Source organism: Talpa europaea, assembly GCF_964194135.1.
Source record: "Talpa europaea genome assembly, chromosome: 12".
Classification (NCBI taxonomy): Eukaryota; Metazoa; Chordata; class Mammalia; order Eulipotyphla; family Talpidae; genus Talpa; species Talpa europaea.
Window position 1 is genome coordinate 91,191,386 of NC_140079.1, and position 24,144 is coordinate 91,215,529.

General features: G+C 46.1%; 1 protein-coding gene across 1 annotated transcript in view; it reads left to right on the plus strand.

Annotated features, from left to right (window-relative positions):
* Positions 1 to 24,144, plus strand: part of DNAH3 (dynein axonemal heavy chain 3) — a gene marked incomplete at its 5' end in the record, with an annotated part of 132,039 nt that overhangs the window by 89,038 nt on the left and 18,857 nt on the right. The window contains 8 exons of the mRNA XM_084251178.1: positions 92 to 758; positions 1,996 to 2,161; positions 3,143 to 3,359; positions 4,960 to 5,142; positions 11,205 to 11,403; positions 14,315 to 16,456; positions 20,264 to 20,489; positions 23,775 to 24,019. Coding sequence (XP_084107304.1) covers positions 92 to 758; positions 1,996 to 2,161; positions 3,143 to 3,359; positions 4,960 to 5,142; positions 11,205 to 11,403; positions 14,315 to 16,456; positions 20,264 to 20,489; positions 23,775 to 24,019 — 4,045 coding nt within the window. The remainder of the gene's footprint in view (positions 1 to 91; positions 759 to 1,995; positions 2,162 to 3,142; positions 3,360 to 4,959; positions 5,143 to 11,204; positions 11,404 to 14,314; positions 16,457 to 20,263; positions 20,490 to 23,774; positions 24,020 to 24,144) is intronic.

Below are 24,144 nucleotides of genomic sequence, written 5' to 3' on the forward strand. Positions count from 1 at the left end.
ATACCCTTCCGTTCCCTCCCTCTACACTCCCTGCTGCCGTCTTGGCTGGGCCATTGACATAATGCCTAGCTGCATCTTACCTTTACCATAGGTCCTCATCCACCTGTCACCCACCGGAAAGATTGTCGATGATAATATCCGTAGCCTGTTCTTTGGTGATTTCTTCAAGCCACAAAGTGACACAAAAGTCTATGATGAGATCACTGACCTGAAACAGCTCACAGTGGTCATGGAATACTACCTGGAGGAGTTCAACAACATCAGCAAGGCCCCCATGTCCTTGGTCATGTTTAAATTTGCCATTGAGCACATCTCCAGAATTTGCAGGGTCCTGAAGCAGGACAAAGGTCACTTGCTCCTGGTGGGCATTGGGGGCAGTGGGCGGCAGAGTGCAAGCAAACTGTCCACATTCATGAACTCATATGAGCTGTACCAGATCAAGATCACCAAAAGCTACTCAGGCAATGAGTGGCGGGAAGACCTGAAGAAGATCATGCTACAGGTTGGCGTGAACACCAAAAGAACCGTGTTCCTCTTCACTGATAACCAAATCAAGGACGAGTCCTTTGTGGAGGACATCAACATGCTTCTGAACACGGGGGATGTGCCCAACATCTTCCCACCAGACGAGAAGGCTGACCTTGTGGAGAAAATGCAGACAGCAGCCAGGACAGAAGGCGAGAAGATCGATGTCACTCCTCTTTCAATGTATAACTTCTTTATAGAAAGAGTGAAAAAGAACCTTCACATTGTCCTTGGTAAGAAGCAGCAACCTTGGTTTGCCTTTCTCCTTTGGGTGTTTCAGGGTCTCCTAAGTGTCCTCAGCCTAGTCCTCTTACAATGATCCCAGGATTGGTCCAGATCTGGAGTCAGTCAGTGCCTGGAGATTCTGTGGAAACTTCCACTCTTCTGAACAGTGATTTCAAACCTGTTCACCCTCCTCAATTCTCTGAGTTCTCCTGGAAACACTCTCCTTCCTTTTAATACAGTACTCGTGGCCTCATACGACAGCATCCGGAGTTGTCTCTCCTCCAATCTATTTAGAAACTTAAGAGGTATATTTAACATTTCTCTTTCTTGTTACCATGTGCTGTCAATTCTTCCCTCCTAACTCTCTGTCATATCTACCTACTTACCTCCATCTCTACCTGTTTCACATTAGCTAAGCTGCTGTCATCTCAGCCAGCCCTCATCTGTGCAACCTAATTATTTTATGGCATTTTTGTCTATTGCAGACCTTTTTGTCCCAGGAACTTTTTGAGCCAGGAACTTCTTTCATGTTTCAGGAATATGATCATCATGTATACACACACACATTAAACACTTGAATTGCTTCATATTAGAATAAAGACCACAATTCCCGACCTCTGGTTTTAGAAGTCTACCTACCAGGCTGTCCCTGCTTCTTCTCCACTCTCACCTCATGCCAACTTCTCCTTTTTCTCTCTGTTCTTTAGCTACACCAACTTCACACTTCCACCTATCCATCATGCTTTCCCCTGCCACATTGAGTCTAATTTAAAAATGAATGGGTTTGGGGGTCTAGAACCTAACATTTATGGTTGCATGGAGGTAGGGTCAGAAACAAGCTGATGGCCCCACTGCAACCTCTGTGAGTAACTATGTATGGAAGGCCCATGGCTCATTTATGAATATGTCTGAGAGTTAACCCAAACGGAGAAAGTGGATCAAAGGGCTCCAGTCACTCTGACAGTCAAGTGACCCAAAGGATCTGGAAGGGAGGATAATGGGCATAGGAGAGTAGTCAAAGGAAACGATACATAATACATGAATTCTCATCACAAAATTTCATGACTAGCCCTTTGATTCCCCTGAGTGCCCCAGCACTCATACTGACTATTCCCAATTACATCCTAGAGGACCAACAGGAAACATGGCCACCGCCCTGCCCCATCAGAATTTATGAAAAGACCAGCCTAATCCCATGGGGCTCCTGGCCTTGGAAAGGAACTAACAAAGTCTAATTTTCACTAGCTATGAGTCCAATTGGGGACGCCTTCCGGAACCGCCTGAGGATGTTCCCTTCACTAATCAATTGCTGTACAATTGATTGGTTCCAGTCCTGGCCTACAGATGCCCTAGAGTTGGTGGCCAACAAATTTCTACAAGATGTCGAGCTTGATGACAATATTCGGACAGAGTAAGTGTTGACTGCATTTTTAGTACCCCAACTAAATATTCTGAATGAAAATCCCGATATTGGTGTATTTTTCTTCTTCTTTTAAAGATTTCTCAATTATATAGAGAAAATGTCTGATACTTCTATTTTTTCATCTTTTCCAACTATGTTAATTGCAGTAATGTTGGTTTACAACACTATGCTAGGGCTATAGTTTCACACTTCTTCAAATGTATGTACATGCCACGCCAAAGTCCTAGTACTTTAAAATCGAGTCACATTTAATTGGCTATTTTATCAAACACCTGAAAAAGAATAAAATTACATTGCTCATGATTCTCCCAGAGATGCACTATTATCATAGTTATGAGAAGTTGGATATGATAATATAGCTGTTTTAATAGTTTTAGAATATGCAGTCACAACTGGGGTGATATCTCTGCCAATGGGATGAAAATCATGTGACTAAAAAAACATGTGTATAAAGCACAGATATATATATTTTTTAAAGCCACATAACTTTTGGTAGAGTAAGGGAAGAGATGAGCGTGTTGACCACGCCGGGTGACCCATGAGACAGGGGTCATGTCACCTGCCTTGTCTGCCTCTGCATTCTGCATGCCTAACAGATGCCTGGTATGTCGTGCCAGCTTCAATCGCTGCTTAATAAATGAATGGATGGATGGAAAATGAAGAAGTGGGCAGGGATAAGAATGTTGATGGCCTTAAGTTAAGAAATTTGAACTTTGTTCTCCAGGCCAGAGGTCCTTAACCTGAGTTAATAGTCTCATGGGTAGAACGAAGAGGGTCAAAGATCATTCTAGTAAGACTATATCCCACCCCAATCTTCTTGCATCTCTGTTCACCTGCCTTCAGAGAATTTGATTTCTCCCAGGCCACCGTCATGTGCAACTTCTCACATCCCTACTGCTGTCACCAAAGCTGCATTAGATCTCACTGGAGCAAGCTGGACCTGTGTAATCTCCTCTGTGTCCTTGACAGGGTCATCTCCATGTGCAAATATTTCCAGGAGAGTGTGAAGGATCTTTCGGTCGATTATTACAATGCACTTCGCAGACACAACTACGTTACCCCTACCTCCTACCTAGAATTGATCCTAACCTTCAAGACGCTTCTGAATAGCAAGAGGCAAGAGGTTGATATGATGAGGAGCCGCTACCTGACAGGCCTGCAAAAACTCGACTTTGCAGCTTCACAGGTGACCACAGTCCCAGAGAATGGGGGGCAGAGAAGTGTGGGACAAGCCAGGTACATTGAGGCACAGGCTGAGGTGCAGAATTAAGAGGGTGCCACATCATGACAGCCTCTGACCCTGCATTGGCAGAGCTCACCTTCCTGCCTCTGTCCAAACCCAGCCCTCTGGGATTCTGTCTTTACTTAAGATTTTGATGTTTTGCTCATTGTGGAGTTATTTGTCTTCATTTTGACTTCTTAAACTGTTGCAATAAAATACTCTCTTGAATAGGGAGGTATTTAGTGCCCCCTTAACTTTTGTTCCCAAGCCTTACCCTTACCCTGGCCCTAGATACTCTCAGGGGAACGGGGAGCAGAGATTAGTGGAGAGCGGGGCTTGGTGTAGTCAGACCCCACAGTACCCAGTTCTACAATGTACCTGCTGTGGAATTTTAGACACATTATTGCACAGCTTGGGTCTCAGGCCCCTCTTCTATAACAAGGCAATAAGTTTTGTTTGTTTGTTTTGATTTATTTATTTATACCAGAGCTGGGGTATAGGCCAGAGGCGCAGGAGGGTGAGAGGATTCACCAGAGGCAGAGTAGGGAACAGAATGGGCAGAAGGACTGAAATACACTGCTGAGGGGAGTAGCGGGCGTGACAGGAGAGGTCTGCTTGCCATGTGGGAATCTCCCTGGCTGGCTGGGAATCCAACCCGCACTGCAGAGGCTGCAGACAGCTTCCCAGCACTGTGCTCAACCCATCCCACCACCACTTCACAGCTACTGTAACATCTCCACATTCCACACAAAGAAGCCACAGCGCACGGTGGCCAAGCCCCTTGCCCAGCACCACGCAGCCGCATGGGTAACAGCAGAAGTGGTTGGGCCAGAACTGAAACTCAGATCCGCACAGCTCCAGAGCCTGTGCCCCAACCCGCTGCCACACTGGGCTTCTCTCCCGCTTGCAGCGGGCAGTGGGCCCAATGTCATGGGACCCTCTTCCAATGTGTCTAAGCTGGCGTACAAGGCAGTCAGGACCAGCAGGCAAAAATTGCATGACCACAAATTACAGATCTTCATCAGGAAAATCAAATGCATTTAGTTGTCTGAAAAATAGCACAACTCCCCTGAGAGGTGGTGAGCACCCCATTATTAGAGGTGTTCAAATCACTTGGCAGGAACATTTGAAAAAATGGCCTTGAAAATTCCTTCTGCCTCAAAGAGCTCAGCTATGTATCTTTTCTTCATAGCCTTAACAAATATAATGCTTTTTTTCTCTTAAATTGCTTTTATTATCTCTCCCTGCCCCCAATACTAGATTGTAGGCTTGATACAGGAGGAAACGGACTTTTCTTAATATTAAGTTTACCATTATATGTTTCAGCATTTAGCAAGTGATTGATAATACCACACATAGTCTGAGCTCAATAACTAAGTCTTGAAAAATCCAAGCGATCAACACCAGTCAACAAATATTAATATATACCCAGTGCCAGGTTAAAATCATTAGTATTTTCTGCATCTGTCAGAGGTTGGAGAATCATTTCAACACTTGCCACCTGCACCATTTCTGCCTTGATGTGGCTGACCCAGGGCTCCTCCCACCCCTCTCTCCTCGCCAGGTGGCGGTCATGCAAGTGGAGCTGACTGCCCTCCAGCCCCAGCTCATCCTCACCTCTGAAGAGACTGCTAAGATGATGGTGAAAATTGAAGCAGAGACTAAAGAAGCTGATGCTAAAAAATTTCTGGTGCAGGCGGATGAAAAAGAAGCCAATGCTGCCGCTGCCATTTCTCAAGCAATCAAGGTATAAGGTAGTGGAGAGAAAGGAGGGGACGGGGCAGCATTGTCTGGGTCTGTCTATAATCTGACTAGAGAGAGCCTACCTTCAAGCATGGTGTAGTGGGTAGGAATGGACACAGGGCAGGTTTTCTAGGATCCCATGCAGACCGGGTAAAGGAGGAGTCAGAGTCCTCAGTGGTTTTTTGCAGGTCTTTTATTGGGGTTCACCAGGTATATGGCAGGCATGGGTGCTGGGAGGCTGGGAGGCTGGCAGGCCCTCCAGCCCCCAGCAAGTCTTCACTCTATGTGGACTCTCCGGTGTTCTCTGCTTCTCTCTTGGCTTCTCTTTCAGCTTCTGTTCGTTCTTGGCTTCTGCTGGCGTCCCCATGACGCCGCCCTTAAAAGCACAGTCTCAGCCCAGGTGGATCTCATCTACCTATGCCTACTCCAGGTGCCCGCCATCAGGCATGCATTCAGGACTGCAAGGATCCATCATCTATCCTGATGGCGGGGGGGGGGGGGGGGGGCAGGAAAGCCTGACATTTTTCCTTACCCTACAGTCCACCCCCTCAGGGTTTTCTGCCATATAGTCTTCATATGTACAATTTTCTTAGCAAACATCACAATATAAAAATAAAATACAACAGAACACAAATAAATCCAGGCAGGGCACCAACCTAGTGGCAAAAGACAATTATTGGTACCAGCAGATGAGCCACCAAATCTGCTACCAAAGGCACTGCTCATATAAGAAAGGGGAACCACTCACGGCATCTACTGTAACACACCAGGAGCCGTTAGGCTTCCTGGCCTTTTCTGGCTGTAGTCTCGGCTACAAGCCACACACAGCATCCACCCTCAGGATGCACTCACTCTGGGATTGGCGATTCTATACTCTTGGGGGTAATCGCCAACCCTCAGGGTTTCTGTCTGCAGTCACTCCAACATTTGGCTTTCATAGCCACCAATGCGACTCACAGACCCCTGCACTCAGGCCATCCCACTGCACAAGCACATGGGTCAGGGATCCTTGGATACAAACTCTACATTTGGTTTGGGCTCCACCCCAAGCCATGTTCCCCACCCATCCCCCAGGGACGGGTTCCTCAGCTCCTTACCCTCACTCGACAACAAGCAGGGCATCACCCACAGGTGATTTTACGAGACTCACTGGCCTTCCTCAGCTTACTTAGTGCTTAGCAGCCACTCAGGGCTTCCCAAACTTAGCATCAGTACCAGCTTTTGCCTTCTCAGTAGGCTTTTCTCCTCTGCATGGCTGCTGGGCATACACAGGCTGTTTTTGGCCATCAAGGCCCACTGGCCACCACCAGATTCCCATCTCCTGGGGTTTACAAACAAAACTGTCCCACCCCTAGGGTCCCAAAACAAATCAACCTGCAAGGTCCTCCGCCTTCTGGCGGGATTGTCAGTCCAACTCCATTAGTTCAAGTCCATCAGTCCACGTCCATTGGCCTCTCCCTGCATCAGCACTGGCAAGCTCCAATTCATGATCCTCTCTTCACCGATGATTCTTGCTGCCTCGGGGTCATTGGCTGGTCCTCTCGGGCATCTCCTCCTCCAGCTGAGGTCTCATCCCGCAGCTCCTGGACAGTGTCCACCTTCTGTGCCGCCATGGCGCCTCCAGCGTCGTCACAGGCAAACACGATCTGTCACTCCTTAGTCCCTCCAGGTCTTCAGAGGGCTCCAATACCCTTCTGCATGGATCATCCCACCAACTATGCCAATTGTAGTGGGCAGGAATGGACACAGGGCAGGTTTTCTAGGAGCCCATGCAGACCGGGTAAAGGAGGAGTCAGAGTCCTCAGTGGTTTTTGCAGGTCTTTTATTGGGGTTCACCAGGCATACGGCAGGCAGGGGTGCGGGGGGGCCGGGAGGCTGGCAGGCCTCCCAGCCCCCAGCAAGTCTTCACTCTATGTGGACTCTCCGGTGTTCTCTGCTTCTCTCTCGGCTTTTCTTTCTGCTTCTGTTCGTTCTTGGCTTCTGCTGGTGTCCCCATGACGCCACCCTTAAAAATTACAGTCTCAGCCCAGGTGGATCTCATCTACCTATGCCAACACCCTACTCCAGGTGCCCGCCATCAGGCATGCATTCAGGACCGCAAGGATCCATCATCTATCCTGATGGCAGGAGGGCAGGAAAGCCTGACATTTTTCCTTACCCTACACATGGCAAGCTTGGAGAAAAGTGAGATTTGAAGAGATTAGGCCACTTGCCCAGCACGACACAGCCTGCAAGACCCCACATGCTCTCACCCTTGTCTCTTTATAATTTTTCCCTAATTCACTCAGCTCTGGCCATACCAGCCTCCTAGCTATCCCCCAGAAAAACACAAGACATGCTCCTACTCCAGCCCTTGCACTGGCTGTTTCCCTCTGAGAATTCTCTTTCTCTGGCCATCCACATGACTGTCTCCTTCACCTCCATCCCATTGTTTGTTTGCCTGTTTTTGCTCATGTGTGTGCACCATATTGTAGGTGTAGAATAAATATTAGTCAAACAGAAGAAACTAGAGGGCCTCATTTGAAGGTGGGAGAACAGGGAAGGGCTTCATCTGCATATATTAGAAGAAAACCTGACTAGCATTCCCGTGATGTTCTGTATTTCTCCGAGCACTTTCAAGTTCGTAGTTCCTTTTGAGTGTCACAACTGCTTTGGGTTTGGGAATGACAGGTTAGGGTTAGGGCTAGGGTTAGGGTTAGGGTTAGGGTTAGGGTTATCTGAGCTAGTGACATTAAACTTTAGTGGTAAGATGACTTTCCAGAGCTACATAGCTAATTGGTGGAATTAAAATCCAAGGTTCATGGCACTTAGCTTAAGATTCTTGTCCTTCTGCTGTCACTTAGGAGTTAAAATATTATTTGACCCTATCATCAAACAAGAACTTGAACAAGAAGTAGCTTGTGTCCAGCATCTGGGTTATGGGGATGACCTGGGACATATGGGGCACTTTCTCAAAAAAGTTAGGCCTTCCAGACTAACTTCTCTCCAACTCTTCTACAAAATAGTCATCCTTTACCCCCTACCAAGGGGCCTTATTTCTTGAAAAAGGACAGCCTCTTGCCACATGCGGATAACCATCATGCCCAGGATTCCGCTCCACCATGTCAGGGGTAGCAGTGACTTGCAGGAGCAGGAGGGAGCTAAGAGGTGACATGAGGTAAATTTTACAAAGAATTGACCCACCACACCCGTCCCTGGGCAATGAACTGCCACCTTGGGTTTCGGTGTGGAGGGCAAGGTCCAATGCGCTGCTATCCCTGCCCTGAGTGCTGGGAGTGACATCTGTAGGTGAGTCAGGAGGTGGAGGAAACTCTCCAAGGAGGAGCAGAGGCCTGTGCTGGCTCTGAGTTTCCTAACTCCCATGGGAAGCAAAGTCCCTTTCTCTCAGGGCTGCTGTCCTCCACACCAGCACTGCTAATTCTCTCTAATCTTGCACCCCCAGAAAGGAGAGGACATAGGAGAGCACCCATTGTAGACAATCTGAGCTGAATCCATGCTGGGAAGACTGGGAGCCTGGAAGAGCTGGCCCCAGACACCTGCTCACCAGCACAATGGCTTGCTGAAATTGGTCGAGTCTTCTTAAGCTAATGAATCATTTCTTTCTCCCCTAATGAGAATAATAAATGATGCCAGAATTTCTATAGAGTAATTAGGTCTTGTCAGCATACATTGTGCTTCATACCTCTCAAACAGCCCTGCTAAGCCACAGAGATCATTTTTAATCATAATGCTTTTTAGAACAGAAACAAATGATGTAACCAGAATAGCACACATGAAAGAATTTCTAAGAACTCAACTTTAACACTGGCTCCACTTCTCAAGTTTCCTCTAGTTCCTGTCTACGCATACACAAGGGTGGTTTTATGTAACTGCAATCATAATTGCAATTTGCATCATGCGTTTTTACTTCCTTAATGTCTTATCATAATACTTCTTCAAAATGCCATATAATCATTTTAATGAGCATATGAAATAGGTGTGTCACCCACCAAGCAGCCAGGCCCCTACGAGGCATGGAAGTCTATTCTTTCCTCCCCTGTTCTCAGTGTTTCCAGAGCATAAGCCTGAGTTTCTCCACAGAGCTGACTGTGTGTCAGAATCCACTTTGAGGTTTTAAAAATGCAGATGCCCAGACGCCACCAAGACAGAATGAACCAGAATCTCTGGGCATAGGGCTTGACCCTGAGGATGCCCTAAATTCTCCCTGGTGACTCTGGGGCAGTCAGCATTGAGAGTCGCTGTTACAGATAATGTGACAGAGCCTTTTTGAGCCATTTGACAAGGAAGCTTGCTGGACCTTGGGAAAGAGAGAGGGGACACAGCTTCCAGACACACTAGCAGGCAAAAAGTCTGTATGGCCAATAGCTATCTGGAAATTACAAGAAAATGCCACAGAAGTCTGAATAAATAGAAGGCATGGGTGCTGGACCATTAAATTTTACCAAGAATCCAAAGCTGTGGTCTCCTCTGCCACAAAACCTTTTCTGAGACTGACTGACCTGAGTGACCACAGAGACTGATTTCAATTCATCTTTCTCATGCATGCTCCCTGGTGCATATCCTAGAGCTGAAGAGCAAGGACACGGAGTCACCCCAAGACTGAGTCGCTATTGCCACCTGATGCAGCACCTTCATTGTGATACTGGGGACAGCTGACATTGCTTATTTGGGGGAGGAGAAGGTTGTTCTAATATAATGGAACCAAATAAAACATTGCTAGAGGTTTATAAAGAAAGCAGAAAATTAAATAGAGAGTCCGTGACTACACACATTTGGGTCTATACTGTGCACATGTGCACGTAGATGAGAAGGTGGAACCTTCTTTATTGTCTATCACAAAAAACCTGCAGGACATAGACTTTGTGCCATGCTGCTTGAGAACTGACTTTCTCTTGTGAAGTATCCATCAGTCATGGCTGTGTGATTTTTCCTTGGGCTGGGTAGCTACCAGGGAATTCACTGAAGGGGACCCAGCAGCCCAAGCTTGGGGCTTGGCTCTGACTACCAGCTTCGTGGCCTTGGCTAACTCATTTTGCCTCCTGAGACCTTGGTTCATTTTCTGGTTTGTTTGTTTGTTTGTGGATTTGGTAGTTGGGCTACTAAGTAGTCTATAATATCCCTTGTCATGTTAAGCTTGTTTTTTAAACAAGATATAATTCACAGATGATTAGCATTCATCTTTTTAAATAATGCAATTCAGAGTTTTCTAGTGTCTTTACAAAGTTGTACAAAATTATATCACCACCATATAATTCTAGAATACTTTCATCACCCCAGAAAGCAAAAAACTGACCTACTTTCTGCCTCTATGGATTCTCCTTTTCTGCATATTTCATGTAAAGGTGACACTTTGTGTCTGACTTCTTTCATTTAGCATAATATTTTGAAAGTTTGCGTGAATCATTCCTTTTTATGGCTAACATTCTATTATATTGATTTTGCTTTTAAGTGAAGAAATAGTGAACAAAAATGCACTGTCTCCTTTTCTCAGAGCTCATTACCCATGTCAAATTCCTATCCATTTCTCACCCCTAAACTCTTGCCTTCAACTCTACTGTGCCCCCTTGCTACAACTTACCCCCGACTCTACCCACACCCCAACTCTGAGCTACAATTTATTCCAGACCTTCATCCCATCTCTGACCTCCTCCCATACCTTATTTCGTCCCTGAACTCACCCTAACCCTCTCCTCTCTATCACTTACCCCTAAGCCCCATCCTTCACTCCATCTCTCGACTCATTGATCAATGGGTATGAAGTCACCCATGACATGTATCTCTGGGGAGTTTGTTAAAAACCAAATGCTTGACTTTCTAAGATCACAAACCAGATGACTTGTCAAATGCCCTAGGTATCCGAAACATAGCCCTAAAAGGCCTTAAATGCTGCTGATCAGTAGTTAGAGCCGCCCTCAGCTGCAGAGCTCCAGGAGGAGGCATCCTGGGGGTATTGACAGGAAGGGCCTTCACCCCACTTCCCCTGCTTCCTCTTGGAGCAGAGCTTGGTTTCACCCCCATGTGTCAGGTACTGGATTTTCACCCCTCCTGTCTCTGTTCCACCTGCAGAATGAATGTGAGGGCGACCTGCAAGAGGCGATGCCTGCACTGGAAGCTGCACTTGCTGCACTGGACACCCTGAACCCTTCTGACATCTCGCTGGTGAAGTCCATGCAGAACCCACCAGGCCCTGTCAAGCTGATTATGGAGAGTATCTGTGTCATGAAAGGGCTGAAACCAGAGAGGAAACCGGACCCCAGCGGCAGCGGTAACCCCCTTCAGCACCCCAATCCACCCTCCACTGTTGCCCTTCCTAGGCTGGCCGCCTGCCCACTCTGGCCCCAGCCCACAGGTGGTGTCATGGAGTCTGAGGGAAAGAAGGCAGTGGGATGCGTGTGCACCCAAAGGTTCTTGTGTTTCTCACTAGCCGCCTCCTCTCAGTCAGTGAGGACAGTGCAGGTGAAACTCACCTTAGTTCAGGGCTCTGCCTGCAAGGTATTACACAAATAAAGGTAAGGGAGACAAAAGAACTTATGTGGAACAAATGCTAGAGCAGTGTTCGGACAAGAGCGAGAGAGAGAGAACAGAAGAGCGAGAGAGAGAGTCAGAAAAACTGAGAGATGACCAGAGAAAGAAAGAGAAAGCTAGAGAGAGACACCCAGACATCTAGACCCAGCACACACGTGCACACGCTCACAAGGACATGGTGACCAGGGAAAGAAATCTGGCGGAGAAAGAAACAGGAAGACAGAAAGGGGGCTCGGGAGGGAGAGACTCAGAATCAGATAGAGAAAGACAGGAGAAAAGACACAGAAAAACAGCTAGACGGACACAAAGGACTGAGACAGAGAGAAATGGAGGTGGAGAGACCCAGGGACACAGAGGCCTGCAGAGACAGAGCAGGAGCGGGAAGGAAAAAACCAGAAAGAGAGAGGCAGACCAAGAGTGAAAGTGTGGGGCACACACTGGCAATGAGAGAGAAGGACTAATGAGGGCGAGAGAAGGACTGAAAGAGGCAGAGACAAAAATTGGGGGTGGGGTGGGAGAGACAGAGTCTTAGAAATGGGGAGAAAGGATGGGGGGAGAGCCAGGGAATCTCCTTATGTAATCAAGGCTAGAAGCATTAATGGGTGGATATCTATGGTCTTTAAAATTAGATGTGGACCTTGATATTAATTCCAGTGTCTTAGAGCTGGACCCGCTGCAGTGATATTTCCTGCCCCTTAAATCTTCCTGTCCTGGAACCACCTGCTACGCCTCCATTCCCTCTGAAATGTTAGCGACCCACCACGCCTCACTTGGGAGTCTCTGGCTTCTATAGCCCATTGGTTCGCATTCTCTCTCTCCGGTGGGTTTCAAGCCAAACCACATGAAGAAGACAGAAAGGTGACCAGGAATGGACAGGCATGGATGGGCTTTACAGGAGAATCCTTTAGGGAAGCAGCTGAGATGTAAAAATTTGGCACTGAGCGAGGATGAGCTAATAGCTCACCTCCACCCTGGCTGTACCCTAAAATCACCCAGGGATCTTGAAAAATGCTGAAGTCCATGCCCCTCTCCTAGGAGTTCTTATTCCATCATTTGGGGACCAATCTGAGCATGACTAGGTTTTAAAGCTCCCGGGTGATTCCAAAGTATAGTCAGGGTTGAGAACTGGCTCAGGGAGATTCACAAAGCATGGCCAGGTCACAAAAGTCAATTCTCTCCTCAGGTCATTGATGATAAACACGTCATCATTCACTTATTTTAAAGTTGTGTACATATATTCCTAACCACCAGCATTTAACCAGTATATTGAAATGAAGCAAAAGAACCATTAAATTAGTTTTGGGTACCTTGAATTTAAACAAAGCAGAGCATTTTGAACCAAACCTTAGTAATCATTTCTTTGGTTGCTTGCATTATCAACAGGACCCATTTCTCCTGTTGTCCTTAATGTGATAGCTCAAGTATAAGTTTTTTTTTATGAGCTCATGCTTGGCAATTGTTTACAGTGCTGTGAGCTACAACAAGTGACTTTTCCCCAACCCATTAACAAAAGGAGCACTGCCCCAGGGTGGGATCGAGTGTCACTCAACCAGTCTTGAGCATGATGAGTGCTAAGGAGAAAAAGGACCCGCTTCTGGCCTGGGCAGACCACAGACTGTCTTCTGTCCGGTTGCAGGCCTGCAGGCCCCCACCAGAGAGGACCTTGCTCGCTCACTTAGCCTCAAGGATTCACCACCAGGAGGACTGACTGGGTTCCGTTCAACTCTCCTCCCAGACTTCAAAAAGAATATTCAAAACTCACACCCCTGGCTCCTTTGCCTTCACCATCTATGAATGGGACAAGGGACAATGTTTATTCAACACATATTTATTGATAACTGACAAGCAGTCTCCGTGCCAAACTGTAGTAAACACAGCAGGCGCTTGCAGCTTTGCAGACAATAAAATAAACAAAAAGTCACAGAATGTGATAAGTGCTATAAAGAGAATGGACGTTCTAACAGCTGAGATGAAAGAAAATGCCGGGGGAGGGACAGACAAGTCCAATTAGTGAGAGCAGCCTCGGGAAGCCTCTCTGTGCAGGAGGCTGTGAAATGAGCCTGAATTCCTCTCAGGAGCCAGCAGGTGCCATTTCCAGCATAGGAAAGGGACTCAGAGCAGGAAGCACTTGGGGTTATCAAGGAATAGAAGGAAGGAAGGTCTTTCATGTCTAAAATCTAGGGGGCAAGAAAGAGACAAGGTGGGTGAGGCTAGTGGGGCTCTCAGACTGTGGTACGGAGCTTGGACACTTTTTAATAAAGATGATTTTTCAGAGCAGTTTTAAGTTCACAGCAAAATTGAAAGGAAAAGGTGGAGATTTCTCAAATCGCCCTGGCTCCCCTCACATGTACAGCTTACGCCCCTATTGATGTCCTGACCAGAATGGGACATTGTCACACCGATGGACCTACGTTAATGCATCCCAATCACCCAAAGTCCGTAGTGTTCACTCTTAGTGCTGTTCATCCTAGAAGTTTGGACAAATAAATAATGGCAGGTACCCATCATTATAATATCACACAGTATTTTCTCTGCCCTAAAAATCCTCTGTAGGAACTTGGATTTCCCATCCCCAGATCCCAGCCACTGCCAAACTTTAAGTCTCAGAATGTCTTACTAATACAGTTTTCTCTGTTTCTTGTCCCAAACAGGTAAAATGATAGAAGACTATTGGGGAGTATCAAGAAAGATTCTTGGGGACCTGAAATTCTTGGAGAGTCTTAAGACATATGACAAAGACAACATCCCCCCTCTGATCATGAAGAGAATCCGGGAAAGGTTTATCGATCACCCTGATTTCCAGCCCGCCGTCATTAAAAACGTGTCATCCGCCTGTGAGGGCCTATGCAAGTGGGTGAGGGCCATGGAGGTGTACGATCGTGTGGCCAAAGTGGTGGCCCCCAAACGGGAGCGGCTGAATGAGGCGGAGGAGAAGCTGTTTAAACAGATGCAGAAACTGAACCAGAAGCGAGCAGAGCTGGCACTGGTGGAAGACCGCCTGCAGGCCCTGAACGATGAGTTTGAAGACATGAACATTAAGAAAAAGACCTTGGAGGAAAACATTGATCTCTGCTCCCAAAAGCTCATCAGGGCAGAAAAACTGATCAGTGGTCTTGGGGGAGAGAAGGACAGATGGACAGAAGCTGCCCGGCAGCTAGGGATCCGCTATACCAATCTGACAGGGGATGTGTTGTTGTCCTCGGGGACAGTGGCTTACCTGGGGGCCTTTACTGTGGATTACCGTGCCAAGTGCCAACAGCAGTGGTTGGCCCGATGTAAGGACAAGGTCATCCCTGGCTCCAGCGACTTCAGTCTCAGCAACATATTAGGGGACCCTGTGAAAATCCGTGCCTGGCAGATTGCTGGGCTGCCCATCGACTCTTTCTCCATCGACAATGGCATTATTGTGTCTAATTCTAGACGCTGGGCCTTGATGATTGACCCCCAGGGACAGGCCAATAAATGGATCAAAAACATGGAGAAAGTGAACAAACTATGCGTTATCAAGTTCTCGGATGTCAACTATGTGAGGACGCTGGAAAACGCTCTGCAGTTTGGCACCCCAGTCTTACTAGAAAATGTAGGAGAGGAACTGGACACCTTTATTGAACCCATCTTGCTCAAATCCACGTTCAAGCAGCAAGGGATTGAGTACATGAGGTTGGGTGACAACATCATCGAATACTCCCAGGATTTTAAGCTGTACATCACAACCCGTTTGAGGAACCCACATTACCTCCCCGAAGTCGCTGTGAAAGTCTGCCTCCTCAACTTCATGATCACCCCCTTGGGTCTCCAAGATCAACTCCTAGGCATGGTAGCTGCCAAGGAGAAGCCAGAACTGGAAGAGAAAAAGAATAAGTTGATTGTGGAGAGTGCCAAGAACAAGAAGCAGCTGAAGGAAATTGAAGATAAGATCTTGGAGGTCCTCTCTCTGTCTGAGGGCAACATCCTGGAGGACGAGACTGCCATCAAAGTTCTGTCCTCCTCCAAACTGCTGTCTGAAGAAATCTCTGAGAAGCAGAAAATTGCCTCGATAACAGAAATACAGATCGACGAGACTCGGATGGGCTATAAGCCAGTGGCTGTTCACTCTGCCACCATTTTCTTTTGCATTTCTGACCTGGCCAACATCGAGCCAATGTACCAGTACTCACTGACGTGGTTCATCAACCTCTACATGCTCTCGCTGGCCAACAGCCAGAGGAGCGAGGATCTGATCCTGCGCATTGAGTACATCACAGAGCACTTCACCCTCAGCATCTACAACAATGTGTGCCGCTCGCTGTTTGAGAAGGACAAGCTGCTCTTCTCTCTCCTCCTGACCGTCGGCATCATGAAAGAGAAGAAACAAATCAACGAGCAGATTTGGTATTTCCTTCTCACGGGAGGCATTGCGCTAGACAATCCCCACCCCAACCCAGCTCCAGAATGGCTATCAGAGAAGTCATGGGGGGAGGTCGTCCGTGCGTCTGTGTTGCCTAAACTGAGAGGCCTGATGGAACACGTGCAGGAAAACCCCAATGAGTGGCAGCACATCTATGATTCAGCCTCCCCCCACGAGGAGGACTTCCCTGGATCTTGGAGGTTCCTTGAAGGATTGGAGAGGATGGTAGTCCTCCGGTGTCTGAGGCCTGACAAGATCATCCCAGCCATTCGGGACTTCATTGCTGAACAGATGGGCAGCACCTATATCGAAGCCCCCACCTTTGATCTCCTGGGATCCTACAACGATTCCAGTTGTTGTATACCCTTGGTTTTCGTGCTGTCTCCAGGTGCAGACCCAATGGCAGGTAAGGGCAGAACATGATGTGAAGAGCATAATGAACCCTGGCTGGGGAGGGGTGATAACAGTGTGCCCCTTCTAGGGGGACTCTCAAGCCCTGATGACTGAGAAGCCCAAGCAGTTGACAGGTGAAGCGGGTAGGGGCAAAGCAAGACTTCTTTCCTCACCATAATTCCCCCCTGACATGTGCCATTTGGTAATGTAAGCCCAGGATGGCCAGAAAATCTGGAATCTCAAGAGGAACTACCAATGCAGATATCACCCACTGGTCCATCTTGATAAATGCTTTCACTTTTTCTTAAAAACTTTGTGAGAACTTAGCCAGAGCTAGATTTAGTCTGCTGACAAGTAGTCTATCTCCTTTGTCTTAACTGATTTTCTCAGACTATTACTTTTCTCGGTCAGACTTTTTAAATTTAAATTTAATGGAGGGAAGGATAGTTGGCACTATGCATAGTTGACACTATCCACCATCCTCTCCAATCCTTCAAGGAACCTCCAAGATCCAGGGAACTCCTCCTCACGGGGTGAGGCTGAATCATAGATGTGCTTTCACTCATTGGGGTTTTCTTTCAATGCAAAAAGGTAGAGGACTTTGGTCCACCCATGGCTATTTTGCCCCCTCAAGGACATTTGGCCAAGTGGGGAGACATTTTTGTTGTCACAGCAAGAATGGTGCTACTGACTTTAGTAGATTGGGGCCAAGAATGCTTCTGCAAGGGCAGCCCCATCCAAAGGGTTATCTGGCCCAAAATATCGATAGTGCTGAGATTGAAAAGTCCCATCATCTTCCTCCTAGCCCTCCCAGAGGTAACCACTATTCTCAGTCTCTGTATTTTTTCCAGAAACCATTTGTTCATATGAGGGGATGTATTGTTACAGAAATAGATTCGTTTTCTGTTCTGCTTTCTTTGTGTTTGCTTCTTTTAAGAGAAAAAGCCCAAGGGAATACCTCTATACACGGGAGAGACCCATCATGGCTGAGTAACTTGCCCAGGTGGCTTCAGAGGCCATCTTAAATAGCTTAGCTTGACAGTGGGCTTTGGGAGGAGAAAGGGAGGGTCAGGTAGGGAGGTCACAGGGGAAGGCACAGGTATGCAGATTTCAGTTCTGCCTCCTCCTTTGAAAAGAAATAACATTAGATCTTCCCACTACACACCCTAACAGAAGTTTACATGTCTCTCCCATGAAATCAAACTTTTGTCAAAAGACATTTTGGGATGGGCCTCCCCGCTGGCACAGGGGGTTGAGCGCAGCGCTGTGAAGCTGTCCGCAACCTCTGCAGTGCAAGTTCGATCCTGGCTGGCCAGAGAGATACCCACATGGCGCAGCAGACCTCTCCTGTCGCCCGCTGCTCCCCTCAGCAGTGTTTTCAGTCCTGCCTGTTCTGTTCCCCACTCTCTAACTGGTGAATCCTCTCACCCTCCCACACATCTGGCCTATACCCTGGTTCTTGTATGCATGGATAAATCTTAAAAAGACATTTTGGGGTGCAATTTTTCCTGCCCTGCACATCTATTCCTGCATATATTCAAGTAACCACTATCTTATATGGATCTGTGAGGGAAACCCTCTCAGGATAATGACCTGCCTCCCCTCTTTCCTGCACAGTCTGACTTCTTAGAAGGAGGTCTGTCAGAATCAATGCCCACCACCCCCTTCCCTGCATCCTCACTTGTCTGCACTGAAATCACTTTGGGTGAGGATACCCATGATATCTAATTGCCAACTGCATGGATTTTTTTGTTTTTGCTTTGAGTAAATTAATGAATGCAAGACATGCCATTTTTTTTATTTCACATGTTTGGAAACAAGTGCTAAAAGGTCTTTTTTTTTTTTTAAATAAAGCAATCTTTTTATCTCTTCTTTTAAAAGATTTTTTATTTTGGGGGAGATCTGAGGTATAAGCCAAGTGGGTGAAAGGACTCACCAGAGACAGAGTGGGGAGCAGAACAGGCAGATCCACAAAAATATACTGCTGAGGGGAGCAGCGGGTGAGACAGGAGAGGTCTGCTGTGCCACGTGGGTAGCTCCCTGGCCAGGGATTGAAGTCAGGCCACTAAGAAGGGCAGTAGCAGTGGTAGCACTGAGACATAAACCCTAGGCCACCAGGAGCCCTAATAAAGCAACCTTTTAAATTAACGTTTCACAATCTTTTATCATAGACTGTTGAACCTCCACCCCCTTTTTCTCCCACCCCCAATCTCCCTTCTTGCAGTCGCAATTCTGCAGTCATATTTCTAGCTTTGTTTTGGTTTAGCTTTGTCAGTTCCCTTTTTTTGTTTCTCTATATTCCACATTTGAATGAAATCATCTGATATTTGTCTTTTTGTCTTTCTTCCTCTGGCTTATTTCACTTAGCATCATCCCCTACAGTTCCATCCATGTTGCAAATGGTGAGAGTTCATCTTTTTATTTTATTTATTTATTTTTTTAGCAGGTTTTTTTTTTTTTTAAAGATTTTATTTATGTATACAAGAGCTGGGGTACAGGCCAGAGGCATGGGAGGATGAGAGGATTCACCAGAGACAGAGTGGGGAACAGAACAGACAGACTGAAATACACTGCTGAAGGGAGCAGCGGGCGAGACAGGAGAGGTCTGCTGTGCCATGTGGGTATCTCCCTGGCCTGCCGGGAATCAGAGCCACACTGCAGAGGTTGCGGACAGCTTCACAGCACTGAGCTCAACCTACTGCACCACCGGGAGACCCTCATCTTTTCATAGCTGAATAGTATTCCATCTTTGTCTTCATCTGTTGCTCCATCGCTAGCTCTTAGGTTGTTTCCATAACTGGGTTATTATATAGTGCTGCAATGAAATAGGAGTCCTAACTGTGTATAAAAGTCTCAGGTCCTTACATCTTATGAGTATCAAGCCTAGACTGTTTAAACAAAGTACAGTGTTTTCGAATGGTGGGATTTTATGTCATCATGAAAATGACTAAGGCCCTTATATATGTGTTGATGTGGAAAAGATAGCTATAGATTATTCAATAATTCACATAAATATACTAGTACATGTGCATTTACTAAATGCATAAAATATCTCAGAAAAAGTCACAAAAAACTGGTAGCATTGGGCCTCCCTGGTGGTGCAGGCGGTTAAGAGCATTGCTGTGAAGCTGTCCACAGCCTCTGCAGTGCGGGTTCGACCCCCGCCTGCCTCGAAACAACCCACATGGAGAGCAGACTTCTCCTGTCTTGCTTGCTGCTCCCCTCAGCTGTGTATTTCGCCAGTCTGCCTATACTGTTCCCTGCTCTGTCTCTGGTGAATCCACTCACCCTCCCCCGCATATGGCCTGTACCCCAGTTCTTAAATAAATAAAATAAATCTTTAAAAACAAAACAAGACAAAAAAACCAAAAAAATAAAAAAACAAAAACCGGTGGCATTGACTGTCTTGGAGGAAGAAGAAGTGAAAGAAGCTTACTCGAAACTTCACTGAGCAGATGTCTGTATTTCCTAGTAAAATAAATTTGTAAACACCTTGTTCCTAGCACTTTGGCTATGTGCTCACCTCTCTGGTTTTGAGTTCCCTCTTCATTCTTGGAATGAGTTTTGGGGATTCATTCCAAGACCCTGGTTTTGGTTTGTGTAATTTTTTTTTAATTCAAGAATATCTATGCTTTTGAGCAAAAAAGGAATTATTAGTACCTTCATTAACATCTTCCTCAGAAATGTGTTTATTTTATAACTAATAGAAGTCAAGGAGATTCTACAATTTGCTGTAGCCCCCTCCTTATGTATTGTTATTGTTGATATGGTCCTGGCTGGCCTAACCTCTTTCAAAAGCCCCTTCTCTTCCTGGTCTCAGGCCTGCTGAAGTTTGCTGATGATGTCGGCATGGGAGGTACCAGAATACAGACCATCTCCCTTGGTCAAGGCCAAGGCCCTATTGCTGCCAAAATGATCAACAATGCCATCAGAGATGGGACCTGGGTGGTCTTACAGAACTGCCACCTGGCCACCAGCTGGATGCCCACCCTGGAGAAGATCTGCGAGGAGGTGATTGTTCCTGAGAGCACCAACTTCAGATTCAGGTGAGACGCTGACCTCTGGGCCGAACCTCAAGCTCTAGCTACCAATACTGGTGGTGGCGGGAGGGAATACAAACACGAGCAAAGCACAGTTATGCCTTTAAGACTCTCCACAGAAGGCAGCTCATGGGTGAATAATGTGAGGACCGTGAAAAGCCTGTTAGACTCACATGAATAAGAGCAACTAAGGCTCAGAATAAGGCACAGAAAAGAGAAGGGAAGGGGTGGAAAAAGAAGAGAAAAGGAGGGGAGGGCAAAGGCGGGGTGGGGAGGCGGGAGAGGGGAGGGCGAGGGCTGGAGGACGAACAGTTGTCTGGGACATTGATAAATAGACGTTTTCCATGAAGGACATACCTGTTATCAAAGCAAGAATGTGTGTTAAAGAAATGTGGAAAAGTTACCCTGTGACTCTCGTATTTGTGGGGAGAAATTGTTGATTTGGGGGGGAAGGTGAGAGTGATAGGAGATGTGTTTCAGAAAGTAGATTAAATGTCAGCACATCTGATTTTTAAAAATTGTTTGTCTAATCTGAGCGCCTGTAATCTGAGCACCATTTGTCCTTACTCTATGTTATAGTTCTTGGGCTCCATGGATTTAATCAACATGGCTAAAAGCTATTTGTTTTTTGTGAATTTTAAAGTCCACCAAGGTTAGGCCTTGACTTTTGTGTTTGTAGAATGCTGGGATGACCCAGACAGACTCCAAAGGCCCTTTTAACTGAAATGTTCAGTGATTTTCTTATTCCAGGCCAGCAAACTATGGCCCCTGGACCAAATCCAGCCTGCTGTTTTTGTACTGTTTGTAAACTGGTTATGGTTTTTACATTTTTAAATTGTTATAAAAAGTCAAAAGAAGAATACTATTTCATGATACATGAAAATTGTTTGAAATTCAAATTTAGGTGTCTATAAAGTTTTATTGAAACATAATGGGTTCATTCATATGTTGTCTATGACTGCTTTCATGCTACAGGGACCATTAGCCTACATTTATTAGCCTTTGCAGGAAATGTGTGCCAACTCCTCCTCTAGGCAGTACAGCTTATTGTTTGTTTTCATTGTATCATTTCTGCCTGAAAATAGGAAAGTGTTTGGTACTTATTTACAAAGCTGGGTTAGGTCGTAGTTGATTTTGTCTTCACATAAGATTCATGTCAGATTCATGTGTGAGTGTGAGAGCAATCCCTTAATTAGTTTCAAGAATCCTATTGGGTTTGAGATAGTGAGTTAATTCACCTACTGTCAATGACATACTCAATGAATAAAGTTATTCATGTTAACATGTAAGATCTTGCATAACGTGACCCGAACCCCTAAGTCATGAACTCAAGTGCTTTCAGGAGTGAAACATGTGATGTAAGTGAGGGGAGGGTTGAGAAATAGTCCTCCTTCCATAGCATAACAACAATCTCCGTGGACAGGTCAACCGCAGTAATGGACACTAACAGGGAGTGGTGGGGACTGATGACCTGCGAGCACTTGCCCCGTACAGAAGGGCAGTCATGGCTTAAGGCCAGCTGACTGTTGCCATGCAGAAATGCAGGTCTCTGTGGCCAGATTTCCTGACTATTTTAGAGGGTAGAGGAAAATGTAGAATTCTAAAAAGAAAGGTCTAGATTTTTTAAAGTTGGCAGCTACTTCAAATATATATTACAACATTATGTGGGTTTCCATGAAGTGAGCCAAACATTAACCATCTGCAGGCTGAAGTCAGGCCCTTCCCCACCCCCCGGTCCACCCCTCAACCACTGCAGACTACCCATCATGCCCATCCTTCCCTCCTCTGTGCAGTTGTTTTGTTTTTTGACTTTTTTAAAAATTGTATTAAAGTACAGTTGGCTTACAATTGTTACCTCATAACTATAGGCTTCCCCTACTCCAGGCACAGTCACCATAGTGCATCCCCTACCAAAGCACCCACCAAAGCACCCAAGTCCTCCACCATAGGTCACTGTGTTCTCACCCCCTTGTTCTTGCCCCCGCTTTGGGTGCCTCAGTTCTATGGTTACCTTTCTGAGATTAGTTTTTAAGTTTGACTTTATCTGACCCTTTGTTCTGTTTCTCTATATTCCACATGTAAGTGACACCACCAGTATGTGTCTTTCTCCCTTTGGTTGATTTTGCTTAGTATAATCCCTTCCACCTCCATCCTTGTTGTCGCAAATGGCACGAGTTTATCTTCTCTGATCCATGTAGTTGTCTTAATGACCTTCCATCCCAGAATCCATTTGTTGGAAACCTCTTTAATGTTGAGCAAAAACAAAAAAATAAAACCATGAAACAAAACAGGATGGCATGATAGTGTGTCCGTAACTTGAGCTCAGATAGGAGTAAAACAATGAATAAAAGATAACATGCCATAATGTTAACTTGTAGGTGGTCAAGCAATAAATTTTATTTCCTTCTAAATATTTGTATAAGCTCTCACTTTTTGTGCGGGCATAGAGACACTTTCATATTTTCAAGAAAGAAATCTTCCATATTCTCCTGCCCATCTCAAAGGCCATTTTGTTTATGACAGAGGTTGGCCATCTTTTTCTATAAAGGACCAGACAGTAAATATTTTAGGTTTTGCTGGCTACATCATCTCTGCTGCAAGCATTCAACTCTGCTGGTCTAGCATGAAAGTAATAAGTAAATGAAGGGGCATAGCCATCAAACTCCCAATTAAAGTTTATTTCCAAACACAGGCTGTGACTGGACTCAGCTCTGTGGTCACCATGTGCAGCATTCTGCTCTCCTCAGTCTGTGGAGACCCATAGCCCCCTGTGCCCTCCCTTCCCAGTCTTGATTTTTATAATGCCCTGTACTGTAGCATTCCATTTGCTTGTCTTTCCTCCCTTGTCTGTTGCTCATATTTTCCCTTAACCGCAAGGCTGTGATTATCTGGAAGCTGAAAAACAATGTTTTGCACACTTTACCACCCCTGGGGTGGTGGGTGTAGTGCTTGACCACAGTAGATGCTCAGGAAGTCCAGCAGGGGATGACCATGGCATGGCAATCATAGTAGGAAGGCCTTTGGCGTCAAGAAGTCTTGAGTTCACAGCATGGTTGAGCTGCCTCCAAGTGATGTGTCCTTGGAAAATCCACTTGACCTCTCCATGACTGTGCTTCCTCACTAGTGAAAGGGGATCGTGGATCCCCCCCTAGAGAGTTAAAGTAAATAGGCATGCTTCGGCATCTAGTAGTGCTTGATGAATATTTTCTATAAGGAGATAATATATAATAAATTATTTTTCAATATAGCATATTGCATTGCTCTAAATAGTTGGGTCTGTTGGTCTTCCAGGCTCTGGTTAACCAGCTATCCATCAGAGAAGTTTCCAGTCAGCATCCTCCAGAATGGGATCAAAATGACCAACGAGCCCCCCAAAGGGCTCCGGGCCAATCTTTTGCGCTCCTATCTCAATGACCCCATCTCAGACCCCGTGTTCTTCCAAAGCTGTACAAAGCCAGTGATGTGGCAAAAGCTATTGTTTGGCCTTTGCTTCTTCCATGCCATCGTTCAAGAGCGGAGAAATTTTGGACCCCTAGGTAAGAGATGTCAGTGTTCCTGGGTTGCCTGGGAGAAAGACCGTGGACAGATGCAGGTACATGTTCAAGTTTGAAATCAGATAGGGTTGTGGGTAAGATGTAGGAAGAGTATGTTCCATGCAATA